Raw genomic sequence first — 27,330 nt, 5'->3', positions numbered from 1 at the left:
TAGAAGGATATAGGTCAATTTATGGGAGTAAAGAGAAAGCTGCAGCCTTCCGGACTGGTTTTTTTACAGAAACAAAAATTACCTATATTTAACTTCATAAATTTCTCTGCCGCCTTCAGGACATAAACCTTGGTATCAGAGCAGGATGTGCGGGTGGGGAGATTTTCACAGTCTGCAGTAATCAAAGTGAGAGCTGCATAATCTGGGTAAAACCCCTATGAAAAAAATCCAATCCATAAAATAACCTTTTTTTTCTTTTTCTTTCTTTTTTTTTTTTTTTTTTTAACCAGAAATAAAGCAGTTTGCAGGAGGTTGCAAGGAAATAACAAAGGTGATTGAAAGAAATAAAATCCACTGATGCTACAGTTGATAAGAACTTTGCCTACAACCTCAACTTGCCCAGCACAGAGAAGTATTTAGAGCACATAGCAGCTCAAATTTCAATCTGAATAATTTAAAATATTTCAGATTTTCCTGCATATGGACAGAAAAGTGTCAAAGGGTACATGGTAGCAACCTTTATAAAAGCACTGAAGCAGAGAAGATGTAGAATACCTGAAAAATTCATCACCCCTCATCATGAAGTTTAGTCTTACAGTGGTTTTAAGATATTCAGGACAGTTATGTTTAATTCTGCTCTACAAAAGACACAGAATTTCTGTACCTTGAAATATCAAGTGCTGTCAAAATTCTTGGAAGGAGTGTTCAGTGTGAAAGTGTGCCATCCTACAAGGTCAGGTTCCAGAAATGAGGTCCTTGTGGTAGTGGGGTATTCCAGCCCTCCTGAGGAGCCCTTTCAGTAGTTCGTGTCTAGAGCTCTGCAGAGACCCTCACACATTCCAGCTCTGCAGCCAGCTTGGTCCCAGGCAAGTGGTGCATTTCTACCTACATATATATATATATATTTATTTCTATATTTATGTATATTTATGTATCCTACTAAACTGTAGAAGGGTCCTGAAGCACTTCAATGCCTGAGGCTTTCTTTATAAGGGTTATAACCCTTATCCACCCAGATGGATAATGACAAATGTCTAGAAAGAAGCAAAGAATGTTAGTTTAAAATCAGTCAGGAAATAATGATCTTTGAAATTTAATACATTTAAACACATTACTCTCTCCTAAATTTGCATTAAATATAAATGTAATTCTTAAACCATATGTTTTTTTGTTTATATGTGTCAACCTGGCTATACATTCTTTAGACTTAGCATTCCTTTCTGGTTTTGGCTTGCTACACTCAAACATTTGTGAGTTTGCTATGAATGGGGTTTGGAATTATAGTGAAAAAAGAAAAATGAAGGGGTACATCTCTGGCAAGAGTGATACAAAGATACATCAGCCACTGCTTTCCTCCTCACTTCAGCAGAGTTATCAGCTGATAAAACTAGTGCAAAACAGAACTAGTTAGCAGCTCTCACTGAAACCAGCAGCCATGTTTATATGAAATCTATGTTAGTATCAAATCCCATGTTTAACCGAATCTGGCTGTGTTGACTTGTTTCCTTGCTCAGGGTCATTAATATTTTCCCTGTTTACCCTCTTAGCTGGCCCACCTTCACATAAAACCATGGAATACTCAGAGTGGCTGATCTTGCCTGTTCAGTCCTGCTAGTTCTTATACTCTGGGCCAGAATCTGTCATTATTTTCCTGCAGTTATTGTCGTATTTTCTTGTGCATCTTTCTGCATGTGTTGTATCAGTCTGTATTCTCAGTTTCTCCTTGTTTCTCTCTTCCCTGTTTTTCCTGGCCTCTCGCAGCCCTTCCTGCCAGCCATGGTGTCACATCATGCCACATTTACACCAAATCCAGTGCAGTTGCCAAGCCCCTTATCTGTGTATTTGATCAAATTGCTCCTTCTCCGTGCCCCTCTGAGAACTCATCTCTTATCTCATGAACAAATCAAGCTGCCAGTCACTATGTTCAAAGAATTTCTTAGCTCTCCCCCCACTACTCACCACCTTGGTTAATCTTCTCTTCCCCCACATCCTCCATCTCCAGCAGCACCTCTCTTCTCAGGGGTTTCCGTGCTGGCTTCTCAACTCTGCTGTCCTGCACTCCTTCTTCTTCTGTACAGCTGCAAGGTCACACCCTTGTATTTCTATTTATATTCAATTTTCTGATAAGACAACGTGTACATCTCAGCCAGCATATTGCAAACCGCTTTGGCCCAAACTGCAAAGATTTTTCACCAAGTCCTCAATACCCTACATTTAGTGTGAAGGGGAGATTAGAAAGACTCATAGTCCAAAGCAAGTGTTACTAGCTAAAAATGCAATGCTGTTAAAAATTATCACTATAAACTCAGCTGTACTGACTCAAGTGAAATATTTGTTGATCAAGACCCTTTTTGAGGGTAATACACTGTTGCAGGCACACTGAAATCTCTAAGTTTATCAGGGCATTCTACTGCACATATTTTGATTCATTAATTACAAGAAAGGATCTCGGAGCATAATTTAAACCAGCAAATTCTCAAGCATAAGGAAATTTATGAGCACACAAAAGTGGTCCTCTATTTTGGAGGTGCAAAGTCTGGAATTTATCCAAATAGCTACTGCTTACAGAGGGCTCAGTTCCAGAAAACTCACATCAAACTCTGCATATTTTATACAAGTGTGCTATGTGAGGCAGACTGGCTTGTAGAAGAATTGGGAAATTTGACCTGAGCATTTATCCTAATCTACAAATAGGTATGAAATCCCCCTTGACAGCAGTGATGCTTTTTTGGGAGATCACACACTTGTGTCATCTGACCACAAGAGTTTCTTGGTGCTCAGTCACTCGGCTGAGAAATGAAGTACAGATTTACTGGACTTCAACATGACAAATGTTACAATATCTGCTGCATCTTGTCTTCAGTAAGGACACCATATTTTTTTTTTAATTTTTAGTTTTATTTCTATATCTACATAGGCTTCAGCTGGCAACAGCTTCAGTTTGGTCTCGTTTCTGTACTATGACACTGCATTGTCTTAAGCAAAGTGTCTACAAATCTGTACATTAAGTGCTATATTTAAATTGTACTTTTATGGAAAATGCACATTCTTAATTAGCATTGAACAGGACACTTATCCTGTACATCATGTTGGGTGCATGCATTTATAACTGTATTTACCAGATGAACCAGTAAGAGACAGATGCTTAATCATGCCACACCCCTTTAATTTATCCTTAATCATTGATTCACATCTACTTCAAGTCCCTCAAGTGTTATTTTTTTCCACAACATTTACCTTAGCGCACATTTCAATGTGTGCTGTTCACCTTATGGCTTCAGAGAGGATGTGGTTATGGTCTGACAGAAAGGAAGCTTTGCTGTAGATGGGAAGATAAAGCTCAAAAGCACCTACGCTGCCTCTTGAACACTTTTTTTTTCTAAATTAACTGTCTTCTTTCTCGTGTTTCTTTCTTTGACGGTGAGCACAGCACAGAGTTCCCATGTCCTGGGAAACAAACATTCTTGACTCAGCCATGAATAACTGTGTGCTCCTGGAGGAACTGCTGATCAAGAAATCCCAGCAGAAGAGAAGGACTTCACCCTCCAATTTTAAAGTTCGCTTCTTTGTCCTGACCAAATCCAAGCTGGCTTACTACGAGCATCGCCACGGGGTACGTCAGTTGTTTTCTCTCTCAGAGCAGTGGGAGGAAGGATGGAATTTGTTTAATGGAGGGAAGGATGCTAATGGAGGGAAGGATGATCTTTGTTAAATTTTGCTAACTTTTCTGGTCCTCGCTACAGCACCATGCACTGAAAATTGGTCAAATGGGTCATTTAGAGCTTCTGATCAGCAGGCATTTGGTGTGAATGGAGGAAGAAGACTACGAATTTATAGGAAGGATCTAGTTTTATTGTAGGAACTTGGCATGGGCTGTGTGTAAGAACTGTGTGAGTCTGTGCCTGGCACCTCACATGGGGACAGGGTGACCTGGAGAGACCTATTGTGAAGGTCACAAGTGTACCCTAATGGTATCTGTGAAAAAATAATCCACAGATCTTCACTCTCATTCTTTTCTTTGGGGCATCAGGCTGATGGCTATTAAGGAGGTCTATCTAGCATTTTAAAATAAATTCAGCTGCCACATGTAACATGTGGCCTTTGGAGCTATCTTCAGATGGGCTGTGATGGTGAGATCCAGGCTCAGGCCAGGCTTTGCTTCCCCAACTTTGCATTTTGCTGATTTGCTAAATATGAAGAAAATTAGAAGTCAATCTGTGCACCCCATTGTGTTTAGTGCTCCAGTGAAGTGAGAATTATTTCCTTCTATTTAGCTGGATGTTTGCAGAGCCTCGTTACGGTTGTAAATAATCTTGCTTGTTTTCCAGCAGTCCCTGAACATGCTGTTAATCCATTTTGTTTAGGCACTGTTCCTGTAGGCAGAGAAGAACTGTGCTGCCGTGGATGCAGCACTGGCAACTTCAGACCATCTGATCTTGCTCAGTTGCAGAAAATTAAGTAGAAACAGAACGCAACAATAAAATAAAAAAAGGCAAGATGTGCCCTGGTATTTTATCACAACCTATTTGGGGTTACAAACCAGCTTTAAAAGTTAGAAGGTTTAAAGGTTAACAGTCATTTTCACCTGCATGTCATTTCTCTCAAATATGCCAAATGAAATGTTTTTCTTGCTTATACTTTCTAGCCCATGTTTTTCTCACCTCCATTTTAAACAGGACACTATTCATTGCTGCATACTGTCACTGTCTATGGTTTGAGACTATCTTTGTTTGTTCTCCAAACTATTTTTCAAATGTCATTTTCATAAGATTTTAAATTCCATTATAACTATTCCACTTAATTATTCAGGGCTAAATTTTGAAAACCATCTAAGTGATTTTGCTGTAGGTGTGGGTGTTTAGAGAAATGTTCGCTACTGGTTTTCTTTGGTGCTTTCTGAGTCTTGGTGGGCTTGACATGAATTGAATGGAACTCTGAGTAGATACTTTTGCAGTAGGTGTCTTGTCAGCATCTTTAGGGACTGAAATAGTTTGGAAAATCTGACTTGGTGACTTTCAGTGGGGCATAGGCTTCACACATTGTGTGTTCTTGGAAATTTTCCCTCTGAGTCTTCCAAAAGGTCACTTAGGTGAGATGAGGGTTTGGTGCATCATCCACTTTATCTTATATATTATATATTTTAAAATGCACATATGATATATGTGTAGACATATGTAGGTAAACACACATGCAACTTTAGAACCTTTTGCACGTTTGAGGCATGGTGGTATATTTGTAATCACAGGGCTGATATTCCATGAAATGCTGATTTTCCTTCTCACACAAACTATCAAAATCAGGCTGTTACATGAAAAGAATTTGTCATGAAGTACAGAAAGAAGAATTTGTCCGGTGAAACGCTCCCAGAACCAATCATTAGCCTCTTCAGTAATCAAAATTAGAGCGTGCTGGTGAGACCTCTGCTTGATCAGGCCATTGCTGCTCTGGAGAGGAAAGCTGAGGGCAGCCCATGCAAGAACCATCTTGTTTTGTGCTCAGAATGGAGGCAACCCACAGCATTTGTGTTCACAGCCAGTGGAGAGAGGATTCCAATAATCCCTGCCCAGCACATGGGCTGTGCCATTCCCAGGAGTGCACCAGGACCAGCACCATGTGCAGATGTTGAAATCAATGACCTGGTGCTGATTGTCTGGTGCAGTCCCTGGCACTGCTTTGCTCTACTCCACAGGGGCTCTCAGATAATTTCTGGGGCTGGCAGAGGTCAGAGCAGGCTCTCACTGTTACCAGGGGGCAGTTTGCAGGTGGTCCTCCTCTGGAGGTTTAGGGACACTGCTGACAGCTGGCTGCAGTGATGGGGAGCATTCTCAAGTCCCATGGACTGACATATGGATGGGCCCAGCACATATCTGAGCTTTTAAAGCATGGATTTTTCAAGGGAGATCTCTGGGGATGTTTTCACCACGGGTTTTCAATGGGTGTCCTTAAGAACCCCTTACCAACCTGTCTGGTGGATTGCTGTACTCAGAGTTTTGTACTGTATAGTTCCCATCTCTCCAGTCCCTGGTCAGCCAGTAACAACGGCCTGTGCACCAAGTCAGGTAAAACAACTACTGAACTGCTTAAAAGTTTGAGAAGTCCCACTGATTTCAGATGGATGACTTAAAGTACACACTTATGCGTTAAGCCCTGGTTTATACAGTCTGCCTGCATTTAACAGGGTTTAACACACAGTCTCTTTTTCTGCATTTTTAAATCAAAGGTATAAAACAACATTAAAGAATTTTAATCAGTCCAAAATAAGGAAATAAGTAGGCTAAAAGGCTACAGGGATAGTTCTGCAAATTATACTCAAAGCTGTCAAGACATCTGACATAATAAAGGCAGGGGGTTTTTGCAGTAACTGTAATGGCATTTTCATTGTAATTTTCATCTTTCTGCCGCAGCTGACAGAGAGCACTGTTCTCCTCAGGGCCAAGCACACAGTGGCCCTTAATGTTAATGAAAGATATTTACATGTCTCATTAGGAGAATGAGCCCCCAATAACTGACAACAATAAGAAGCTGTGTTTTCTGGAATTCATTATGCAGTGCACAATGCAGGGCTGTCTTAACATAAAGCAAAGCCCTGATAACAGGCACATGTATTCAGCCCCCATCTCTGCTAAAAGACATCAGAAGTGCCTTTATTATAACATGCAAATCAATTCCAAAGGCAAAAAATATTTGTTTCAGGGTCTGATTTTGTAGCTACTGTACATGTGAGTAAACAAGCACATGGCAGTAATAATTTTGACTATTTCAATGAGTTTGATCCTCACTACAGTAATGGATAATTGAGACACTGTGATACTGTCAGGGTCCTGGTACACTTGCTGCTCTGCAAAAGCAGCAGAGAAGTGAATCCCTTTGGGGAGATGTCTGGGACAGAGTTTCAAATATTCTTACTTAGATGCAGCAAAAGCATTTGAACTGGTGAATTATCTATACCCCTTTTACCCAACAGCTTATGCTCCTTGGTAAATCCTTCAGGCACATAAATATTTTGAAATTTTATATCTTCATGCACTTGGGGGCTATTATTAGTCCAGCTGATAAAGACAGCAATGAAAGGCTCACCAAGAAAATGCCAAGTTCTTTTTTCATTTAATCAGCACAATTCTTCCTACACTGGTCAGATGCTCAGGAGGTCACACAGAATGAGTCAGCCTTGTCCTGGGCTCTTTCATTCAGATTTTGATACTCACATATGAAGATGGCAAAGATGGCACTTCAGTGGGCTTTGAAATCTGCTTTGAGTCTCTTGTTACATGAGAACAAGCAAATAAACTTGGTAGAAAAGACTTTTATCAGCATCCCAGAAATGCTCCAGCTGCTCTGTAGCATTATCTACATGTGGGGCTGCTTGCAGCACTCCAGCTACCCATGGGACAAAAAGCTGTGCTTTGCTCCTCAGTCCAGTCCCTTTCACCTTGATTATTCTGCACAGAATCCAACCAGGTTTTTTCCCCAAATCTCTAATGTAAACAGACTAAAACTTTTCTTCTGGTCTCCCTTCTGGTCTTCTTATTAGTTGGAGTGGCCATTCAAACCATTTCTCATTGCTTTGTGTATTCTGAACACCTTAGCAGGCCAACAAGCTGCAGGGATATTTCCTCTTAGCAGTCATGAAGCTGCAGTCCTCACCTAAAGGGAATTTCATTAAGGTTTTTAAGACAACCTTCCAAATAAATGCATCTGACTAGATATGTCATTCTTCATAACCTGCCATGTATTTATTAGTTAGTACTGTTTGCTTGCCAGAATTTGCAATACCACTTGTTTTCTGATTCATATCTCCAACTAATTTATGAATAATACACATATCACCCACGAAGTCAGGCTTAGCATCTGCCTGCATCACCCATTTTAATCAATTTTTATGCAATAAAAACAATACAATCCTAAATAAGATGGAGACAAAGTACAAATTTGTGCCTTAATGTCTAGTACATCTCTGAAAACGTAACAGGAATTTTGAATAATCCAAATGATATTATTGGAGTTGCTGGAGGATGAAGCTGATATTGTTTGTCACAATGAGCCTCGTTGCTATTGTGAAATCACAGAGTCATGGTAATGTGGTTGGAGAGCACTTCTCAAATTCAGTTAGTCAGACTTACATTGCCAGGATAAGATCAACACTCAGAGCAGGACTGTCACCAACACCAGGACAGGCTGTAACATTGACTGGCCACTTCTTCAAAACCAGGGACAGAGATTCCACATCTTTCATCAACCTGTTCCAATCCATCTTACCCACTATTTTTCTGGATATTTGCAAAGATCCTGTCTGTTGCTGTTCTCACTCACGACTCCTGCAGCAGCATCCTGATTCAGGGTGGTGATATTGTCTAGACAGGATTGCCTTGAGCAAAATGCAGGTTCTCTGTGTCTGGTGTCTGTGGCATTTCTAACTACACAAACATGTGGTAAAGTCTGGTAATAAAAATAGCTTTTTTTTTGCTGGAATAACTAATTTTACATTCCAGAATATGATTATAATAATTTTCTACTTGCCCTTTCTGTTCCTGCCCAGTTTTATGCCTACTAGGTCCTTTTCTGTGTATTTATTAGTCTTTAGTTTTTGAAGAAAATGTTTTAAATTTCTTCTGAGCAATGTTTTTGCAGCAAATGTCAGATACTTCCAGTTTGTTTAAATTGCAAAGCTCAAATCTTTCTTCTGTCAGAGAACATTGAGGACGTAGAAAAATCTTCAACCCATGTTTTCTTTTATATCTTTAAGAAGGAAAGAATACCTCCTAATTTGAATATGTAGCAATAAATATGAGGCTTTCTAATAGTTACCTTTTGTTAGACTTCTCTATTGTTGCCATTTTTTGCTCCTAGTGCCTTTGACTTTTCTTTATATTGCAATCAACATTGTAACTTATTTTATTGCAATGCCTGCCCGTTGATCCATACTCTTTCATCCTTTCTGACTGATTTTTAATTTTGGCCTTAAAGCTTAGAATTTTTTTCATGCAAAAGTGATGTCATATAGTTGATTTAATTTAGCTTCTTTTCTTCCACTGAATCCTTCATTCACTGCAATCCACTGTTCCCAGTCTTTGCTGCAGTCAAGAACAGCTTTGAAGAAACTAATATAGTATTCAGCAGTTGTTCCATGTGCTTTTATGTAACATAAAAGGCTTATTTCCATCATATTACAAAGCTCATTTGAAAGCCAAGGATCTTCCTTTTTTTCTATTTTTTTTCTTTTTTTTCCCCCTCTTCTGTTTCTTGATGATGGCATTGATTTTCTTGTCCAACTACTTGTGCTGTTGTAGAGATGGGCACCCCGATAACCATCTTGGACAAGACTTGCGCCAAAGAGAATTTTAGAATTGGATTTGGTGGAAATACAAGGCTGGATTTGGTCCATAAGATTGTGTAAGGATAGTAAATAGATGAATGGAGGCATCTCAAGCACCAGTTGCAGATGGTTTTGTTATTTAACACAATTCTGTGCACTCTGCATCCAGGGTGTGCCCACCCCTAAAAGACCTTCATGTTCTTTAGATGTGAAAACAGCAGTAAAAAAATTTATTCTTTTAGTTCAAGCTGAAGGACGAAATAGTCATGATGGACAGGTAAGACAAGCAGACACATTAAGGGATTTAAATATCAAATACAGCAAAATACATTGGAGATATTAAAATATAACACAACAGTCAGGGTTCTACAGAAAATCCCAGTGTTATCAATTATCACTCCTCTCCAATTTTCCTTTAGAACAGTTAGTGTGACAGAAAATGTAAAATCCCTTACAACTTTCTTTTAAAAATCAATTTCTTTAATTTAGTTTTCACATTCAAATTAAAAATTAGTTGCGTGATTTATTTCTTATACGCCCTGAAACTATCAGTGTTCCTAATGTGAGAAAACTCACATTTTTGTGAGAAAACTCACAAAATACTGAATGAAGAGAGTGTCCAGGCAAAGCTACTATGAATCCAGTTTTCAACAGTTCTTAATATCCTAACTATTAATGAGAAAATCAGCACATTCCACAGATAAGGAATATGATAAGAGACAGAAAGTAATTGTATCAACACAGTTTTCAAGGAGGTTCAAGTTCAAGCTCAGGTATTTTGGTTGGTGGAAAAATACTTTATCAGGAGGGCTACCATTAAAAATAATTCCATCTTGTTCCAGTGATATCTCATAAGCTTCTGGTTGCTATTTCTACACCAAGAAATTCCTTTCCAAATTCTTTCAGAAGCTCAGCAAAGCCTGAAGAAAACTCCTTGAAAGGCAGGAACACGTCAGTCATTTAAAAGGCTGAAGCTGACTGAGGCAGCTGAGCTCTCTGCCATGGGCAGTTCCACAACCCTCAAAATCAGCTGCTGCCTCTGTGCAGGCTGAGCAACAAGCCCAGCTAGAGCAGAGAGACAGAGAACAGGTGACACAGGGTCAAAGCAAAGATCCTTCATCTACTTAATCACCAATTAAGTATTGCTCTTTTTAGTCAAGATGGTGAGTGAAAACAGGGAGTGAAGTTTGGCTCAGATTCTTACCAAAAAAACCAAACCCTGATGGTACAGAGAAGGTCATTAAATGCTTGCATTGATGGAAATGTTTTTGTGGTTGAGCTTGCTGAGGACTGGAATTTCCTACCTTGCTATAAATCAGTTTTCCCCTACCCTCCTGCCAAAGAGGCACTGCCAGCCTTGCACAGGAGGGGATGCACAGGAGAGGGGGAGGCAGAAGGTGAACACAAACACCACTGGACAAGGAAAGCCAGGCTGCAGCATGGACAGCCCTCAGCAGGGACTGCTGCTGAGGAGACTGGGGCCACATGAACCTTTGATGGCTTGGTTTTCCCCTCACCAGAACAAAAGGAAGAAGACAAAAGTTGTTACGCAACTTTAGAACCAAGCCAGCTTTATGAAGCACAGGGTGCTGCCTTCCTGCCAAGAAATGCTGCCTTTGGTCTCCTCCTCTGCTCCTTGAGATGAGGCTCTGCTTTCCCCTGCCTCTCCTCTCCCTTCCCTCTGCTCCCAGCCCTGGTGGCTGCACCTTTTGCCAGGGCCCTTTGATAAACCCAGTGGGGTTCAGCAAAACCTGTACCACTGAGGGACCTGGAGCCCAAACACTCGCTGCAGAGCCTTTCAGCCCCGTATCTTACAAGATCTCAGAGCTTTGTGAAGCCTGAGGGTGCAGGGTCATGGTCAGAAGTGTGATCACAAGCAGACCTGTGTCACCTGCAGCAGCCACTGCTGGCTCCCTGCCTTCTCACCAAGCGCTCCACATCCCTGCCCCTACCCCTGAGCTGGACAGAAGTGATTAATATTTTTTGGGTGAGCAGCGGTGCTGGTGGTCGGTTTCAGCACATGATAGAGCCAGGCAGCTCATTCCTCAGGCAGGCACAGGGAGATGCCTCCTTGTGTTGCACGGTAGGGCTGTGTCCATTGTTCCACAGTCAATTATCCCAGCATCTAAAGCAAGGAGGAGTCATCTGATTTATGCAGCAGAGACAAACCAAAGGATTGATCAATGAAAGAGCTGATGGAGCCATGTGGCAAGAGGAGGGGGAGCACAAAAGATGAAGATATCAATGCACTGGGCTTGTGAAGCACTTGGCTCCTTTCAGAGCTATTCCCAGAATGAATATATTGCAAGTCATGGACCAAAAGAAAGAAACCAGGATGGGCTGCTCTGCAGCACGTGTGCTGCTCCTCATGGCACAGCAGCCTGCCCTGGTTCTTTCCACACATGGCTCACAGCAAGACCACTGATGCTTTTACTGACCAGCCAGCTAAAACATCTACCCAATTATACTCTGGGCAGACTGGAAACAACAAATGGAGATCTGTCAGCATGTTTTGTCTCGCCGTTTTAGGAACAAGTCTCTGAGGTTTGTCAGATGCCTTTTCTAAGAGGCTTTTTCTCTCCCCTTCCTTCCAAATGGCCCTGTTGGTTTTGTTGGATTAAAATGTGGTCAAACATCACAACAGCAGGGATATGTTTAGTTTCCAGCCCAGTTTCTGGTAATGCCTGGTTTGTGAATGGTAATTCCAGTTGTTTGTCCTGCTAGAGGACTATAATTGCTTTCTATCAGCAGGGTCCCATCAGCTGAGGATCTGTTGGGCAATGCTCTGGCTGTGAGACACACACCAATGTGCTGCAACATGAGATTATGAGGAGCTTCCATCACTGAATTGTGTGATTAAAAGGATTAAAGTGGGTCATGAGAGCTGCAGGACAACTGCATAAAGCTCCTTGAGAAGGCTGGACCCTGTCTTTCAGCAGAGTCCAGAAAAGCACCAACAAAAACCAGTGTTTGCAGGGTTTGCCTGGCAGAGCATCGCTTGCTAAAGCCTCAGGGAAGGAATGCATGTGGGTAAACCCCAGGACTTCAAAGGAAGGAGATGAAGGAGGGTTCAGCACTAACAAAATTGAAGGTTTTTATAGGATATAAATGGCTTTGTGCCTCATCAAAAGGGTAAAAATCCCTGGGGTAGAACAAATGATAGAGGAGGTTTTGAAGAAGAGACAGAGGAAGCCAAGTCTGAAAGAAGTGACTAGATAAGAATTAAAGGAAATAAATGATGAAAATGGGGTGCAATGAGGCCTTCTAAGGCTTGCCAGCACTCTTGAAAGTTAATTGGCATTTACATTCAGGGGTGCTTTAAAGCCTTGGGTTTATTGATTTAGGAGAATCCCACACCCCAGAGAGATACACAGGCAGATGTCTACAGGAGACAATCCTGGCAGTAAATCCAGAGACACTAGTTAAACTGCAAGCAAATACAAATACAAACCACAAATGCACCAGCAGAGGCCAGCAAGAGCAATGTGAGACCACACTGTAATAATTTTCCCCTTTTGCCTCAAGTCCAGTTATACAGAGGCAAAATACCCAGCCAGTCGTGCAAGAATGAGGCTTGGGGACCCTCGGGCCCTCTCTGTTTTGAGGCTGTTTGACAGTGCTCTGTGGCAAACCTTCCCCCATCTCCAGAGGCATGAGCTGCTGCCCTGGTCTAGGCTGAATTTAACTCTGAAAGTGGCAGAGGAGCAGCAGTGGGGCTGGCACAGTGGTGGGGATGGCTGCTGCCCACAGGGCAGAGCTGCAGGGCGGTGGTGACAGAGGGAAAAAGGGACAAGAGGAGTGGAGGGTGTAAGACACAAAGAGTTGGGGCCCCAGAGAGGGTAGAAGGCTGCCAAAGTCTTGCTGAGTGATAATCTGTGGCAGGTACAAGGCAGCAGCTGATGTTCAGGCTCTCTCCTGCTGCAGTGTTTGGAAAACAGAAGCTTTGCAGTGTTTTGGTGTTCTTAAACCTCACTGGTTTCCGTCACGCTGTCCCAAAGCTGAGTGGGGGGACAGCTAGTGCTTAATCCCTACTGAAAATGAATCAAAACAGGAAACCAGCTCACTCTGAAGAGCAACCTCGTGTAGTGGATCCTGCAGAAGCACCAGAGGCTGAGCCTCAGCTCCACTTCCAGCAGCTGCCCTCACCCCTCTCTTGCAAAAGCTGAGTGGGGTGAGGATTCCACAGGGAATAAGGCACACCAAGGCAGCTGGGAGCCATGAATGTCTGCTCTTTTTACTCTTTCCCCACTGCCCATACTGTTATTTGGGTCCCTGATATACCCAAACACCTGGTGAATGGAAGCACAGCAGAGGATGCCAGAGAAACAGCTTTGTTGGCAAGTTTTTGAGGATAATATTTATTTCAAAATTCCATGTTGTTTTTTTCTTAGCTGAAAAGCCAGAAAAACAAAAATAGTGAAATGTTGTATTTTTTGGAAGACAGATACAGTAAAAATATACATTTTGGATGAAATGAATAGTTTTGAAATTCTCAGTACACAAACTTTTTTTAAATAAAATATTTATTGGTTTATATCTTTTCAGTATGAAACAGGGGTGTTAGTAAACTGAAAATTTAATGAAAATAGTTCTTTTTTGGTTAAAAAGGAACTTCATTTTGCTGGAATAAAAAAAGTAAAAGCTGAATTTCAAATAGAGGTTTTGACTAGTTCTCTAAAATCCCTGTGCTGAGTTGAAATATATGTATGTGCATATATGTGTGTGTATGGGAATAAATATAGAGATGTCCAATATAAGAATTATTCTTTAAATGTTTTAATGTCTTACGTAATCAGTTAATTTGCTTCTGTTCCATTAAAACTAAATCTCCCATGGATTCAACAGTCTGGTCTAATTATTCACTTCATCCACAATCATTAGCATCAACAAAGTGCTTTCCTCTGTCTTTTAGAAAAAAAGGACTTTGAAGGGTTCTGTGGAACTTTCCAGGATTAAATGTGTGGAAATTGTGAGAAGTGACATCATCATTCCCTGTCAGTACAAATACCCTTTCCAGGTGAGTCTGTCTGTTGACCATACTGAGAGAGACATCACTTCATTTTGTATTTCAGTAGCATTTCCTTCACAGTGCAGTTGTTACTGAAACCAGCACTGGGTTCTTGATCTGATCCTCTACTCAAATTTAAATAATCAAAAGTCAGTGAGGTTGTCTTGGTTTGAAAAGACAGGGGTCTGCTAAGGAAGGTAGGAGCCTCCCCTGAAATGGAAAATGTAAAACCCTCCCTCTGAATTGTTATAATTTTGAAATTAAGGGGGCTCTCAGGCAAAGATATGGGAGCAGGAATAACAGTTCTGTATTAGGGAAGGAAGAAAAAATGCAGTAATACAAAACAACACTGCCAGAGTCAGAAGAGGAACTGACACCCTGTGGGTCAGGGTGGTGGCACAGTCCCATTCCATGGGGGCTCAGCCCTCCTGCAGTGCCAGCTGTGGTTCTGCTGGAGCAGGGATCCTGGAGAACAGTGGAGTTTTCCTCTGAAGATCCAGGGCTGCTGGAGATGGGCCTGCTCTTCCTTGGAATCCAGTGGGAAAGGGCTGCTCCTCTGGGAATGCAGTGGGAGAACACTGTTGTGGTCTTCCAAACCTCAGCTTATATCCAGGTAGGAATGCTTGGCTCCTCTCCTGGGCGGAGCATTTCTCAATGGGATGATGGAATTTTATCAGCCATGCTAGGACACCCACTGGCCCATTAATAGAAGATACCTCCTGGAGGGAGGGTGGGTTGTGGAAGAGATAAAGAAAACTGCCCAATGAACAGAAAAAGTGCCCCATCAGATAGGAATAGAACACAACATTTCCAACCTAACACAGAGGTTAAGAGCTGCATCTGAGCAGCCCCTGCTTCTCCACTTCCCCACATCATCATTTGGCACATAGCTTCTTGGTAACAGGGCTGCTGCCTCTTTCCTTGGGTGGCTCCCTTGTGACCAGTGCATCTGGGATTGCTTCTCATGGCTGACTCCTTTCTGTACCCCCTCTCCAGATTGTCCATGACAGCTACATCCTCTACGTGTTTGCCCCCAACCGCGAGAGCCGGCAGAGATGGGTCCTCACGCTGAAGGAAGGTAAAAACCCCTCTGCCCACCCAACTGTGGCTTATGTCTGACCAGCTTTGTCACAAATAGTGCTGAGAAAATGAGCAGGAGGAGTCAATGTCTCCAATCTCAGCAGTCAAAATGTTTATAACCCAGGCAGTGGGTTATAAAATCAAAATGCTTGTACATCTGGTGGGTGTGTTTTCAGCAGGCAGGGGAAATTTGGATGTGGGATGATTTATTTGGAGACCTTGATATCTGTCAGTGTCTGCAGGAAGGTGTCAGAAGATGGACCAGCTCTGTTTGCTGGTGCCAAGCAATGGGACAAGGGGCAATGGGCAGAAATGATGCCCAGGAAGTTCCACCTGAACATGAGGAACAATTTCCCTGTGCAGTGACTGGGCATGGGTTGCCCAGAGAGGGTGTGAGGTCTCCCTGACTGGGGATATTCCAGAACCATCTGTGCCACATGCTCTGGGATGATCCTGCTTGAGCAGGGGGCTGGACCAGGTAACCCACTGTGGTCCCTTCCAGCCTGACCCATTCTGGGATTCTGTGATTTGTGTCTTTCTAGAATAAACTCTTAACAAATGACTGTAATTTGAGTTTTCTGCTTCAAGAAGAGATGAGGATTTTCCTACGGCTATTTTTTTTAAATAACCTTTTCTACACAGAAAAATGTTCAGCTCTTATTAATAGATTTTTTTGGTTACATTACAACCTTGCTAGAGAATCATTATTATTAAGGAACATTTTTTTGTGGGTAGCTTTCATTTCCTGTTCACCTCCTGAGTTGTGCTGTGGTTCACTTGCATGGTGCTGCAGTAACCAACACTGGGGGCAGAGACAAGCAGAGCGCTTGACGTGAGGAAGGTGTTAATTAGTTACATAAAACTGCACCAGGTTTCTGTCACAGCTTTTTTCTGTTTTACAGCACTGCTGCTGTATTGTTCCCTCTGAAAACATTGTGCCTGATAGAGACATTGTGAAGTTTATGCACTGACGTTTGCAATCAGTTATTCCCCTACTCCAAGCTTCTACTTTATCACCTCTTCTCATTCAATATTTGTAGACTGTCCCCTCCTTTGGACTATTTGAAACAAGCCTGTAGAAGCTTCTTTAAAGAGCATATTATTTCCATTTAGTTCTAGAAAACTTCTAGAACGAACGTGAATGCAAATAAATTCGTTTTCTGCCTTCTTTTTCTTCCCCTAATGTTTTTTCAGAAATCAGATACAACAACAGTTTGGCTTCAAAGTGTCATCCGGACTTTTGGTTGGATGGCAAATGGAGATGCTGTGCTCAGACAGAGAAGATGGCAGCTGGCTGTGTGGTATATGACCCCACCAAAAATGGTAAGGGACTTGTTAAGACCATCCTGACATGGGAAATATTTATGCCTAGCAAAAGTAGAGGATTGAATCTCTTTTGTACAGAACATCAAAAAATATTATGTTAGATTTCCATAAAGAGACATGTTCCTGGCTTCTTGGGATGTTCTGGCTTACCTTTTACTGTATGTAAGGAATTATCTTTTTTTGAATTCACATTTTCCCCTGTGTGATGCTTGGAGCTGGTTTTGGAATGAGATGGAGAGCTAAGAACTTGATCAGCTGTGGTCAGTCAGTAAGCCATAACAACTTTCTTGAGATAAATGCATTCAACAGTGCATGTCCTATTTTAACCAAACCAAGCAAAACCATATTTCCTCTGTGGTTTTCAATTATGGCCAAGCATAATCTTTACTTTGTCTCCTGAAAATGAACACAAGTGGTCAATCATTCTTCTCCAAAGAAACATTTACCTTGTATTTTTTACCTTGATGCCTTAACCAATCTGTACCCCAGTTTCCAGTTCCTGCTGAGGCTCACTGTGTAGCTAGCAGGTCTTGCTCTCAAAGTCCAAAGCTCACTGTTCATTGGGTTTGTATCACCTGTATCAATTCATTGCATTGGTGGTTTCTCCCTTGGTTTTGTCCTCACCTACTTCAAATTATCTTTCTTGATTTCTTTTCAGCCTCAAAGAAACCTCTTCCTCCCACTCCTGAAGATAACTGGGTGAGTCAGTGATGCTGTCCTTAGTGTCCTGCCCTGAGTGATTAACTACCAGTGGGGAATATGTCCTTATTAGTGTTCACCACAGTGCAGTGACCTAGAATTTCACCTGTGATAACACTCCCTAGGTATTTTCTGTACAACTGAAATTTTTATATGAAATTCATTGTTCGAAAGTGCCAAAGATTCTCGTGCTGCCACCACACTCCACTAAATGGTCTGGGGTGCTTTGAGGCTTTTAAACCCAGGGGACACCAGTGCCAGGAAAATATCACTTTAGAGAGCATGCCACTGCTTTTTATGAATATAAATATTAATATGAATGTGAATGTGATGAGCCTTTTGCCTAATTTGTGCAGAAATTGTTGCTGGACCCAAGGGAAGCAGTGGTCATAGCCATATATGACTATGAAGCCCAGAACCCCCAGGAGCTGACGTTACAATATAATGAGGAATATTATGTCATTGACAGCTCTGAGGAACATTGGTGGCTGATTCAAGATAAGAATGGGTAAGTCCCTTTTCAACAGCCAATGTGCAAATCCTTTCTAATTCCAGTTTGTTCTTCCATTAACATACATGTTTATTCCCTCTTGTTCATCTTTTGCAAAGCGTCCTCTTATTTACAGGGCAAAAGTGATGGAAGGTTATTTATGGTAACCTTCTTCCATTTGCTGTTGCTTCAGGCAGCTGATGAAAAGGATCTGAAAGTTAATTTTTCAGCAATAAACAATTCAGACTGATATTTGCAGTGATACACAGGGGGGGAAATTGTGAACCTCTCCATGTTTGGAGATGCAATCAGTTGTTTTCTTCTCCAGTAACCCCACTCAGTACCTCCCCACCAGCACTTTTATCATGCAATGAACAGGCAAAGCTTTCAAGGCTGACTCCTACAGATGCAGTCTGTCAGCACACTCACACTTGTCTTGCCTCTCAACAGGCATGAAGGCTACGTGCCAAGCAGCTACCTGGTGGAAAAATCACCTGAGAATCTGCAAGTTTATGAGTAAGTTGTGCCTGTGTTTTTCCTGTACCTCTGAGTGCCCTGGATTTGAAGCTACAAGCCACAGATGCCCCCACCCCACCTCACATTCCACCCTGGGGATGCTCCATTCAGAAGCTTCTCAGGTGAAACTTTCCTGGTCTAGAAACGCTGACTTGGAGTCTTTTTATGTTTTCAGGTGGTACAATAAGAACATCAGCAGAAGCAAGGCAGAAACACTGCTCAGGGATGAGGTAAACCAGTGTTATGTACAGGGGGGATGGGAAATAATAATTAATTAATGATAAATGAAGCCTGCAAGGGCTGCTGTGTGTAAGAGAGATGAACCCTGGGTTCCTGCTCTGTGTCCTTAGTGTGTGATGTGAGATAAAGGACCACCAGCACACCCCCCTTGTCCCCATGTTAGCTGAGCATGGATGTTGCTGTGCCATCCAAACACACCCAGTAACTGGGACTGGTGGAAAACACTGCTTCAGAGCACTGTGCCAGCTGAAAACTGTGATTTTAGCTCATCTTTTCTGCCTCTGCAGGAGGCCTGTGAATGCCAGTAGTTCTCTGAAAATCTAACCAATCTTGTGCTGAAGTATTTTGGATGAAAGCCAAAAGTATGGCTGTGGGTTTTGTTTTTTTAATTGTGTGTGTGCATGTAAGCACACATCTTTCATTTTTCAGTTGAGCCAGAGTTTTCCAGTGAAGACTGTACTGAAAATACAAAGAATAAGCTTCTTGTTCAAATTTTCCACATAAACACAACCTTAATTTTTAAATCAGTTCTTACATTAACAGGTGGCCCTGTTAATAAACACAAATAAAGTGTTCCTTCCTGGAACAGTAATATTTTATGGAAATAGCAGCAATTTTGTGCTGTTTTAAAAATTCTTGTACAAGGTACTAGAGGAAAAGTCCACACATGGTTTAGTGGTTTTATTTTTTCTTTCAGTCCTACCAGTACAAATTTTCTGTGGTAACTACCCCCATGTGACTGCAGAGACTTTTGGTTCAAAGCCTTGCAAGCCTCACAGCTCCCCCCAAAAATGTGGCCAAGTTTGTGAGTGATCTTTGGCCAGGCTTGGTGTCAGCTGAGAATGGAAGGGCAAGAAGAGAGCTCAGAATAACTTGGGCAGGATGCTGCCTCCAAAACCTGCCCACCTCCAGTCCTGAAGCCCTCACTGTGTGTGATTAAATGCTTCCACAGCAGCAGAGAGACTTTTTCAGAGCTTTCCTGTGCCAGATATTGTGCGGTGCAGATGCAGCAGATGTTGTGCAGACACTGAAGGTCCAACCCTGGAAGTTCACAGCTCAGCAGGCTGATCCCACCTGGGCAGAGCTGCACAACCAGCAGCTCAAACAGGAGGTGCAGGAGCAGCTCAGCTTCTGTGTTCAGCTGGAGCTGATCAAAGCTCTAGGGAAGGAGACCCAGGCAGGGTGCACTTGGTGGATTTGCTCTGCATCAAGTGTTGTGGGTGGGTAGAAGACAAGAAATGGAGGAATCCTACCTGTAAAGCAGAGGAGGAGGGAATGAAAAAAATCAGGCACTTGGGATGCCAGATGAAATTCTTCTTTATCTGCAAACAGAGGAAAAATGTGGGGTTTATTACCAATATATAGGTCAGTACAGCACATTCCAGCCAAACTCTGATGTTAAATCTCCTTTGCCATCTAATCCATCTGGGCCAGCGGGATCATGCCCTGTGAGGCACTTTAGCTTTCAGATGAGTGGAAAACGATTACAGTGAAAAGTTAAAAAGAAAAATTGTTCTGTGAGTGTCAGACTGCAGGAGGATTGCTTTCTTACCCATTTATGTTTGGATACTGGATGACTGGTGTACCTGTGAAAGGGCAGGATCATGTCCAAGGTTTTCCAGTTTGGGATACATTGGTGAATTATCATTCCTACACTCCCATATGGATTCTCTGGTGCTGGATACTCTGTGATTTGTTCTGTGGCTGCTCACTCCACGGGGAGCACTCACAGGGGTTTGCCTTTCCACTCGGCCACACATTTCATTGAACATGTGTTCTGTCAGATAGGGCTGAGGGCAGTCAGTGGATTCAGAATTTCCAGAGGAGAGATTTGGAGGGACAAAGAGGCACACCCACATGTACTAAGCATAAGTGCCTAAGTCTCATTTCCTCTGAGAGCTCTGAGAGGAAGCTGAGGTGAAAGCACCTAACACCCAAGACAGATCTGCAGGCCCTGGCCAGCCACCAGAGCTGTGCACGGAACACACCAAGCTCTGTCAGTGGGGTGATGGCTCTTTATTTTCCTATATGTTTAGCACATCTTCATGACAGAGCTGAAATAAGCACAGCTTTACCCCCCAGCCTACTTATTTTTATTTTTTTTCTTCCATTATGTCTCTAACCAGTTTTCTTTCCTTTGCTCCTGTTCCAGGGTAGAGAAGGGGCCTTCATGGTGAGAGATTCAAGGCAGCCTGGCATGTACACAGTCTCTGTTTTCACCAAAGCATTAAGGTACAGCTGAGCTCAGCAGCTTTTCACATCAATTACATCAATGAAATGGCTTCTATGAGTGTGTAATCTCTGTGTAGTTGTTTTGGCATTATAACGAGAGAGCAGAAGGCTCATGAAAATGATAGAGGGAAAACACTTCCAAAAAAGGCAGAAGAGTCAGCTGCCAGTCCCAAAGTGTATTAAAGGCTCCACTTCTCCCTGAATCTAAATATGTGCCCATAAATAGTCCTTTGGACATCACTGGGGTTGCCATTCTGATGGCACTGTCCCCTGAACTGAAGTGCCAGTGGGATCAATGTGGGCTGTGTTCTGGACTCACCAGAGATGGGTAGTGCAAGGGCATTCAGTGATGGGGCAGAAAGTGGTGTTTCACAAAGAAGAGGCAGAGAAACTTAGTACACAACCTTCTCTTATCAGGAAACCTCAGCCTTTCTCTCGAGATGAGACCTTCTGTGAGTGAGAGGGAGAACATACAAGTACCCAGAGTTCATCAGCAACTGCAGCTCACTCCTTGTTCCTCTCCCATTCTTTCTGGGGGAAGGTTCTCCCCTTTGCTCACTTTTTTCTGTTCATACCCCAAATCCCTGTCTTTTTGCTGCAAACTATTTTCTCTGAAAGAAAACCTCCTCTTTTTCAGCACGGACAACAATCCTGTTATAAAGCATTATCACATCAATGAGACAACTGACTTTCCCAAGCGATACTACCTGGCAGAAAAGTACGTGTTTGACTCCATCCCTGACCTCATCAACTACCACCAGCACAATGCAGCAGGTGAGAGCAGCTGATGCTGAACAGAGATGTTGCTGGTTTGCCAGGTGACTGTTGTGAATGAAGGAGGGCTCCCAAGCCCTCTGTCCTTACAATGAAGTGTTAAACAGCATCACCTTTTCTCCCACTTATTCTGAAATGACCATTTCAGGCCAGCTTCCAGCATTACATCCTCACTCTGGTTGTCCTTCTAAGGCTGACCATGGCCAACACAGATGTCATAATGACATATTATAGAGAGCCCTGGGGATGTATCACCACTGTCAGGCCAAGCTATCTGCTGGAATTACACTGCAGGGCCTTCTTGAGGTGATCTATCCCTGGGTCTTGATTTGACACAAATCAAGGACATGGGCAGTATCCATAACCAGACATGTATCCATCCCATCCTACAGTTCGGGAGTACCAAGGGAAACACTGGGCTTCAAAAATACCCTGTAAATACCAAGTATCATTTGGAAATTCATCAGAGTTTACAGAGGCTCAAGGCTCTGGATGTGAAATAAGCTGAAAGTGCTCAGAACTGGCTTCCTTCTCTCAGGCAGGAAACCAGAGCCTGCACAGAGGTTCAGCTGCCCTCAAGTGGAGCTGAGAACTCAGTGCAATAAATCTGCTTCCAGAATCCCAGCTGCCCTCTGGGGTGGTGGCAGCCAGGCTCCCATGGCTGTGCAGTAACAGGAACTGTCCCCGTGTCCCCAGGTCTCGTGACGCGGCTGCGACACGCGGTCTCCTCCTGGAGGAAACAGGCCCCCATCACCGCAGGCCTCAGCTACGGTAAGGTTCTCCCATGACTGCGTGAGAATCACACTCCTGGCTCGCTGGCTGGGTGATCCTGCACATCCCCACGGGTATTGAGGAATATTTGTGTGGTTACAGCCACAATAAATGGCTTTCTTCAGGTCTTTGCACTGCACTGTTCACCAGATTTTCATCTTTGTCATGGCTGTTGATAAAGGACTGAACTGATTGTGCAGTGCTTTGAGGGAGGTGATGAGAACCCAGAGTCTCAGTGAAGTCAACATTAAATACCAAAATGAATGCTGAACGAAGGGGATGGAAATGGGAGCATAGAATAATTTGATGAAGGCTGAGTCTCTCCTGAAAGATGCCTTCATTTGAATATTGCTGTCAATAGAATTTTGCTGGTATCATCTTTATTGTAATTCTTGGAGACTTCAAAGAAACTCAAGCCCCATGTTGTGCTGGGTACTGCACATAAGCATGGTAAAAACAGTCCTCCCTGAAGAACTGGATAGGCAAGACAAAGGAGGGAGAAAGGGGTTGTTGTTTTTCCTACCCTTGAACATGACCTGCAGCATGGACTAGTCAAATGAGCTATCAGAGGTCAGACATGCAATTTGAGGGAGAGCCAAATAGTCTCACTTGGAGTCCTGCCTCAGTGTTTAACCCACAAAAGCTTTTTGTTTGGCATTCTACTGCTCAGTCCTTAACTCTTTCTCCCTGGCAACCAACAGGAAAATTGGTCATTAATGCCTCTGAGCTCACCCGTGTGCAGGAGATTGGCAGTGGTCAGTTTGGGGTGGTCTACCTCGGCTACTTGCTGGACAAGACCAAAGTAGCCATAAAGACCATCCGTGAAGGAGCAATGTCTGAGGAGGATTTCATCGAGGAAGCCAAAGTTTTGATGTAAGTGCTAGATTCCCCACAACAATCATACCCTGTGGGATTCATAACACTGAATGAAAGTCAGGAATCTGAGTATGGAATTCAAACTTGGATTATCTGCTATGTATCTTAATAGTAAATAAACTGGTGAGCTCTGGTGGATACAAAGGAAGGCAATTCAAAGTGTAGGTGAATTACTCTGCTTCCAAGTCTATCAATATCCAGAATGGTCTTCCAGATCCCTGCTATTCAGGAAGGCAAGGATAATTGATGGTGCATTTTGGAGAGCAAAGTGGTTTTTCTCAGAAAACATCTCTTAAAACTTAAGGACAATTTCATTGAAAAGCTTTACCTGTAAAATGTTTTGCTTTGCACAACTGAATATATTTGTCTTTGGTTTTATTGACTTTTTCTGCATTTTTTTTTTTGCATTTCCCTCCCCACAAGACAGAAATTGATTTTATTTTTGTTTGATTGAATGGTTTTCCAGAAAAATAATTTGGTGACCACTACCATTTAAATGGAATATTTAGTCCTTGGTCTGCACATCTGCAAAGGTGATCTTTGCAATGAGCTGGGTGCAGCCTGTGGATAAATTGCTGTGTATAACATACCTGCTGTGAGGATAGCAGGCACTGAGCCTATTTCAGCCTCTTTCCCACCTTCTCTCCCTACCCCACAGGAAGCTGTCTCACCCCAAGCTAGTCCAGCTTTATGGTGTGTGCTTTGAGGATGCTCCCATCTGCCTGGTGTTCGAGTTCATGGAGAACGGCTGCTTGTCCGACTACCTCAGGAGCCAGCGGGGCAGCTTCTCCAAGGAAACCCTGCTGGGCATGTGCCTGGATGTGTGTGAAGGAATGGCTTATCTGGAACAAAACTCTGTCATCCACAGAGATCTGGTATGTTGGTCCCATGTGGACTTTTTCTTTGCTCCAGAGGGGTTTTTTCCATTGCTTTCTTCCTTAATTTCAGCTTCCACACTCCTCCTGCATGTTTGTTTATAGGAGAACCTGTATCTGCCCTCACAACAAAAGCAGCACAAATACTTTAGGGAAAAACAAAATATACAAACAAGCCCTGGAGGACTGATCAATCTATTCCCCTTGACTGGTTTTGGGAGAGAAGAAACAAGCCATAAAATTTGTCTGTTTTTCCTTTTTTTCCTTTGGCACCCTAAGAACCACAGTACTGACCATCTTCATATCTAAAACCAGTGAATATTAGAAAAAGACCTGTTCTAGCATAAGTCATGTATAAGCATGCATTGATGATAAAATAGTTTTAATTAAGGGGTTTTCAGTCAAACTCCATCAGTCACTGCTGCAGTTTCATTAGGCATGCAATGACTGTGAGTAGCTGAGGCTATTTTAGGGTCTTGCTCCACCCTTTCTGGGCAACAAGGGCCTGTCAGAGTGATGGCTGATCAGCTTTTCTGGCAACAGGATCATGCTGCAGAATGTACAGAAAGCATGAGGAGCTCAGGGGTTTGTCCTCTTTGTATGGCACAATGTCACTTTGATGCTCCTTTTTTAAGCATGATCTGCTCTTCCAGGATAAAAGCCCCTGAGTGGCTGTGACAGGGTTTTAGCTCTGACCTGATGCCTTTGCACCTTGTTTTCTTGCAGGCTGCCAGGAACTGCCTGGTGGGGGAATCCCACGTGGTCAAAGTGTCTGACTTTGGGATGTCGAGGTAAAGGCACCGGGGCTCTGCACGGTCCCCTGGGGCTGTCAGGGATGGGGTAACTCAGCATTCCCCCTTCTTTTCCTCTTCCAGAATTGTCCTGGATGATCAGTACACCAGCTCCTCAGGCACCAAGTTTCCAGTCAAGTGGTCTGCTCCTGAGGTTTTCTCCTACAGCAACTATAGCACCAAATCTGACGTTTGGTCATTCGGTAAGGAGCTCTTGTCAAAATGGAGAAAATTCAACAGCCCCAGCTGGGAAAAACAGGGGCTCAGTCCTCAAGGAAACTCTCCTCCACACTGCATCCTCTGGACTCCAAAGGTGTTTGGCCTGAATAATGGCTTAGAAAAGCAAGCCTGAAACATTCAAGTGAAAGAAAGGAAAGAAAATGAAACCACTGAGATACTTCAGAACATTTCAAATATTGCCAATTTAATGTATTACAATAATACAAACAATGAATTCTGTTTCATGGTGACATAGCAGGAGTGTCCAAGAAAAAGGAGGAGAGGAGAGGAGAGGAGAGGAGAGGAGAGGAGAGGGAAGACATTTAGGCACTCCATCTCTCTGCATGTCAGTCCAGGGGCACTGATGCCTCACTCAAACCCCCTGCCCTTCCAAATTTGCTCTGCTGATTCCATTTGCTTTATGCTGATCTGCAAATGTTATTTCACTGCTCACACTTCTCACCTCATTTCCTGCTCCACAATGCATTGTTTGACGATTTGTGTCCATTCTTTGGTCTCCCTTCTGGACCCTCACAGATAAGGGCACCGCTGTGTGTTTTTGCCCAAAGCCATAACAAAGGCTGTCCCCTGGGCTGTGGATCTGGCACGCTCATGGGCCTGGCCCCTCTCCAGCCCACACAGTGAATGGGGCAGTGTGCTGTGCACAGCTCACAGTCAATGGGGTGCCACTCAGCCCTGGGGCCAGCAGTAAATAATGCAGGATTATAACCTTTGCTAGTCTGTGCCTGTGGATTCTGTGCTTCCCTTGCCCTTTGCTGGCTGGAGCTGTGGCTGGAGCTGTGCACTCCTGGGGTGGCTATGAGCAGCACAGTGGGAGCTGGGTGCTGAGGCCCTTCATAGACTCAACAGTGAGATGCTTCAGAGAGCACCAGAGATCCTGGCTGGCATCCTCAAACTGTACAGCTGTGTTAGGGCCTGTTTTTTCAGCTCCCTACTGAGAATCCAAGTGAAAATGCTTTTCCAAGTAACTGGCACCAATGTTGAGCTGCAGAGAAGAGCAGGTGGAAAGTGGCCCTGCTGAGGATTTTATTTGCCTCTTCGTGATTTTTTCCTGTTTGGCTGCTTTAGGAGTGCTGATGTGGGAGGTGTTCAGTGAAGGTAAAATCCCATATGAGAATCGCACCAATGCAGAAGTGGTGGAAGAAATCAACGCAGGATTTCGGCTCTACAAACCCAAGCTGGCCTCCAAGGCAATTTATGAAGTGATGAGCCACTGCTGGAGGATGGTAAGTATTGTACTAGATAGCCCTATTCCCCAAAGAAAATAACTCCCTTCCCCTTGGCTTTAAGGAGGAGAGAGACTTGTGCACTCCACACGTTAACAGAAGATAAAATCCTGGAGGTGAAGCACTGTAGCTTTCATCTGCACTAGCAAGCAAACTCTGGACTCTCTGCCTTTTATTTGACTTCACTGAGAAGCCCATGTAGTGCACCTAACTCAAGTTAATTCCACAGTTCCCTTGCTAAGAAAGCTGTGGATTTGTGGAGCTGAGTTCTAAGGGTGGTAAAAATGAAAGTCAAGCCATTACAAGGTACTTAGTGTCCACCAAGCCCAATTCACTGGTAATAGAAAAGAAACATTGCACAGAAGGAAGTTGGTTCTTCCAGTGGCATTTTCTCTGTAGGAATAGATTGTATTTTTGTTAATACTCAGTTTCTTCCCAAGGTTTTCCTTGCTAACCTTGCCATTCCTCTCCAGCTGACATTAATGTTCTTCCTCTCTCTTCTCTCCTTTGCTCAGGGGAAAGATGAACGGCCATCCTTTTCTCTTCTGCTGTTTCAGCTGAGTGAAATCTCTGAGTTTGATGTGTAATCATGGCACTGCATGCTCAGCACAGCCAAGAGAGTCCTGAGGAGAGAGAAGGCTGGATTTTCCCTAACAGAGCATTAACAGAACACCATAAACACTTGCTATATGCCTGGGGAGAAGGAGAGGGCAGAGGCTGGTACTTCCAGACAGACAAGATATCCCCAGGCTTTCCAGAGCCTAGACAGACACAGGCTTTGGTTTGGCCAAGAGTGTGGTTTGCATCTTAAAACCAAAAGTGACTATTGAGCATGGAGTCCTGAACCACACAGTCCAGCAAGGGTGTTTCTCC

At 43.1% G+C, this 27,330-nt stretch overlaps 1 protein-coding gene across 1 annotated transcript; it reads left to right on the top strand.

Annotated features, from left to right (window-relative positions):
• Positions 1-3,442: 3,442 nt before the first annotated feature.
• Positions 3,443-27,044, top strand: ITK (IL2 inducible T cell kinase). The gene is made up of 17 exons (XM_041397691.1): positions 3,443-3,613; positions 14,226-14,330; positions 15,318-15,399; positions 16,596-16,724; positions 17,386-17,426; positions 17,783-17,934; positions 18,367-18,432; positions 18,608-18,662; positions 20,825-20,904; positions 21,542-21,678; positions 22,375-22,449; positions 23,151-23,322; positions 23,984-24,200; positions 24,927-24,991; positions 25,076-25,194; positions 26,300-26,457; positions 26,973-27,044. Exons 1-17 carry the CDS (start codon positions 3,443-3,445, stop codon positions 27,042-27,044), a joined length of 1,896 nt encoding a protein of 631 aa, XP_041253625.1.
• The last annotated feature ends 286 nt before the right edge of the window (positions 27,045-27,330 follow it).

Source organism: Onychostruthus taczanowskii, unplaced genomic scaffold, assembly GCF_017590055.1.
Source record: "Onychostruthus taczanowskii isolate IOZ18803 unplaced genomic scaffold, ASM1759005v1 scaffold14, whole genome shotgun sequence".
Classification (NCBI taxonomy): domain Eukaryota; kingdom Metazoa; phylum Chordata; class Aves; order Passeriformes; family Passeridae; genus Onychostruthus; species Onychostruthus taczanowskii.
This window is presented reverse-complemented; position numbering and strand designations above follow the sequence as displayed.

Excerpts from the sequence above, each read along its gene's own strand:
- ITK (XM_041397691.1), top strand. The coding sequence starts at position 3,443 with ATGTCCTGGGAAACAAACATTCTTGACTCAGCCATGAATAACTGTGTG. Across the intron at positions 17,935-18,366 it reads CTGATTCAAGATAAGAATGG|GCATGAAGGCTACGTGCCAA; the intron begins GTAAGTCCCTTT and ends GCCTCTCAACAG. Across the intron at positions 22,450-23,150 it reads CACCGCAGGCCTCAGCTACG|GAAAATTGGTCATTAATGCC; the intron begins GTAAGGTTCTCC and ends GGCAACCAACAG.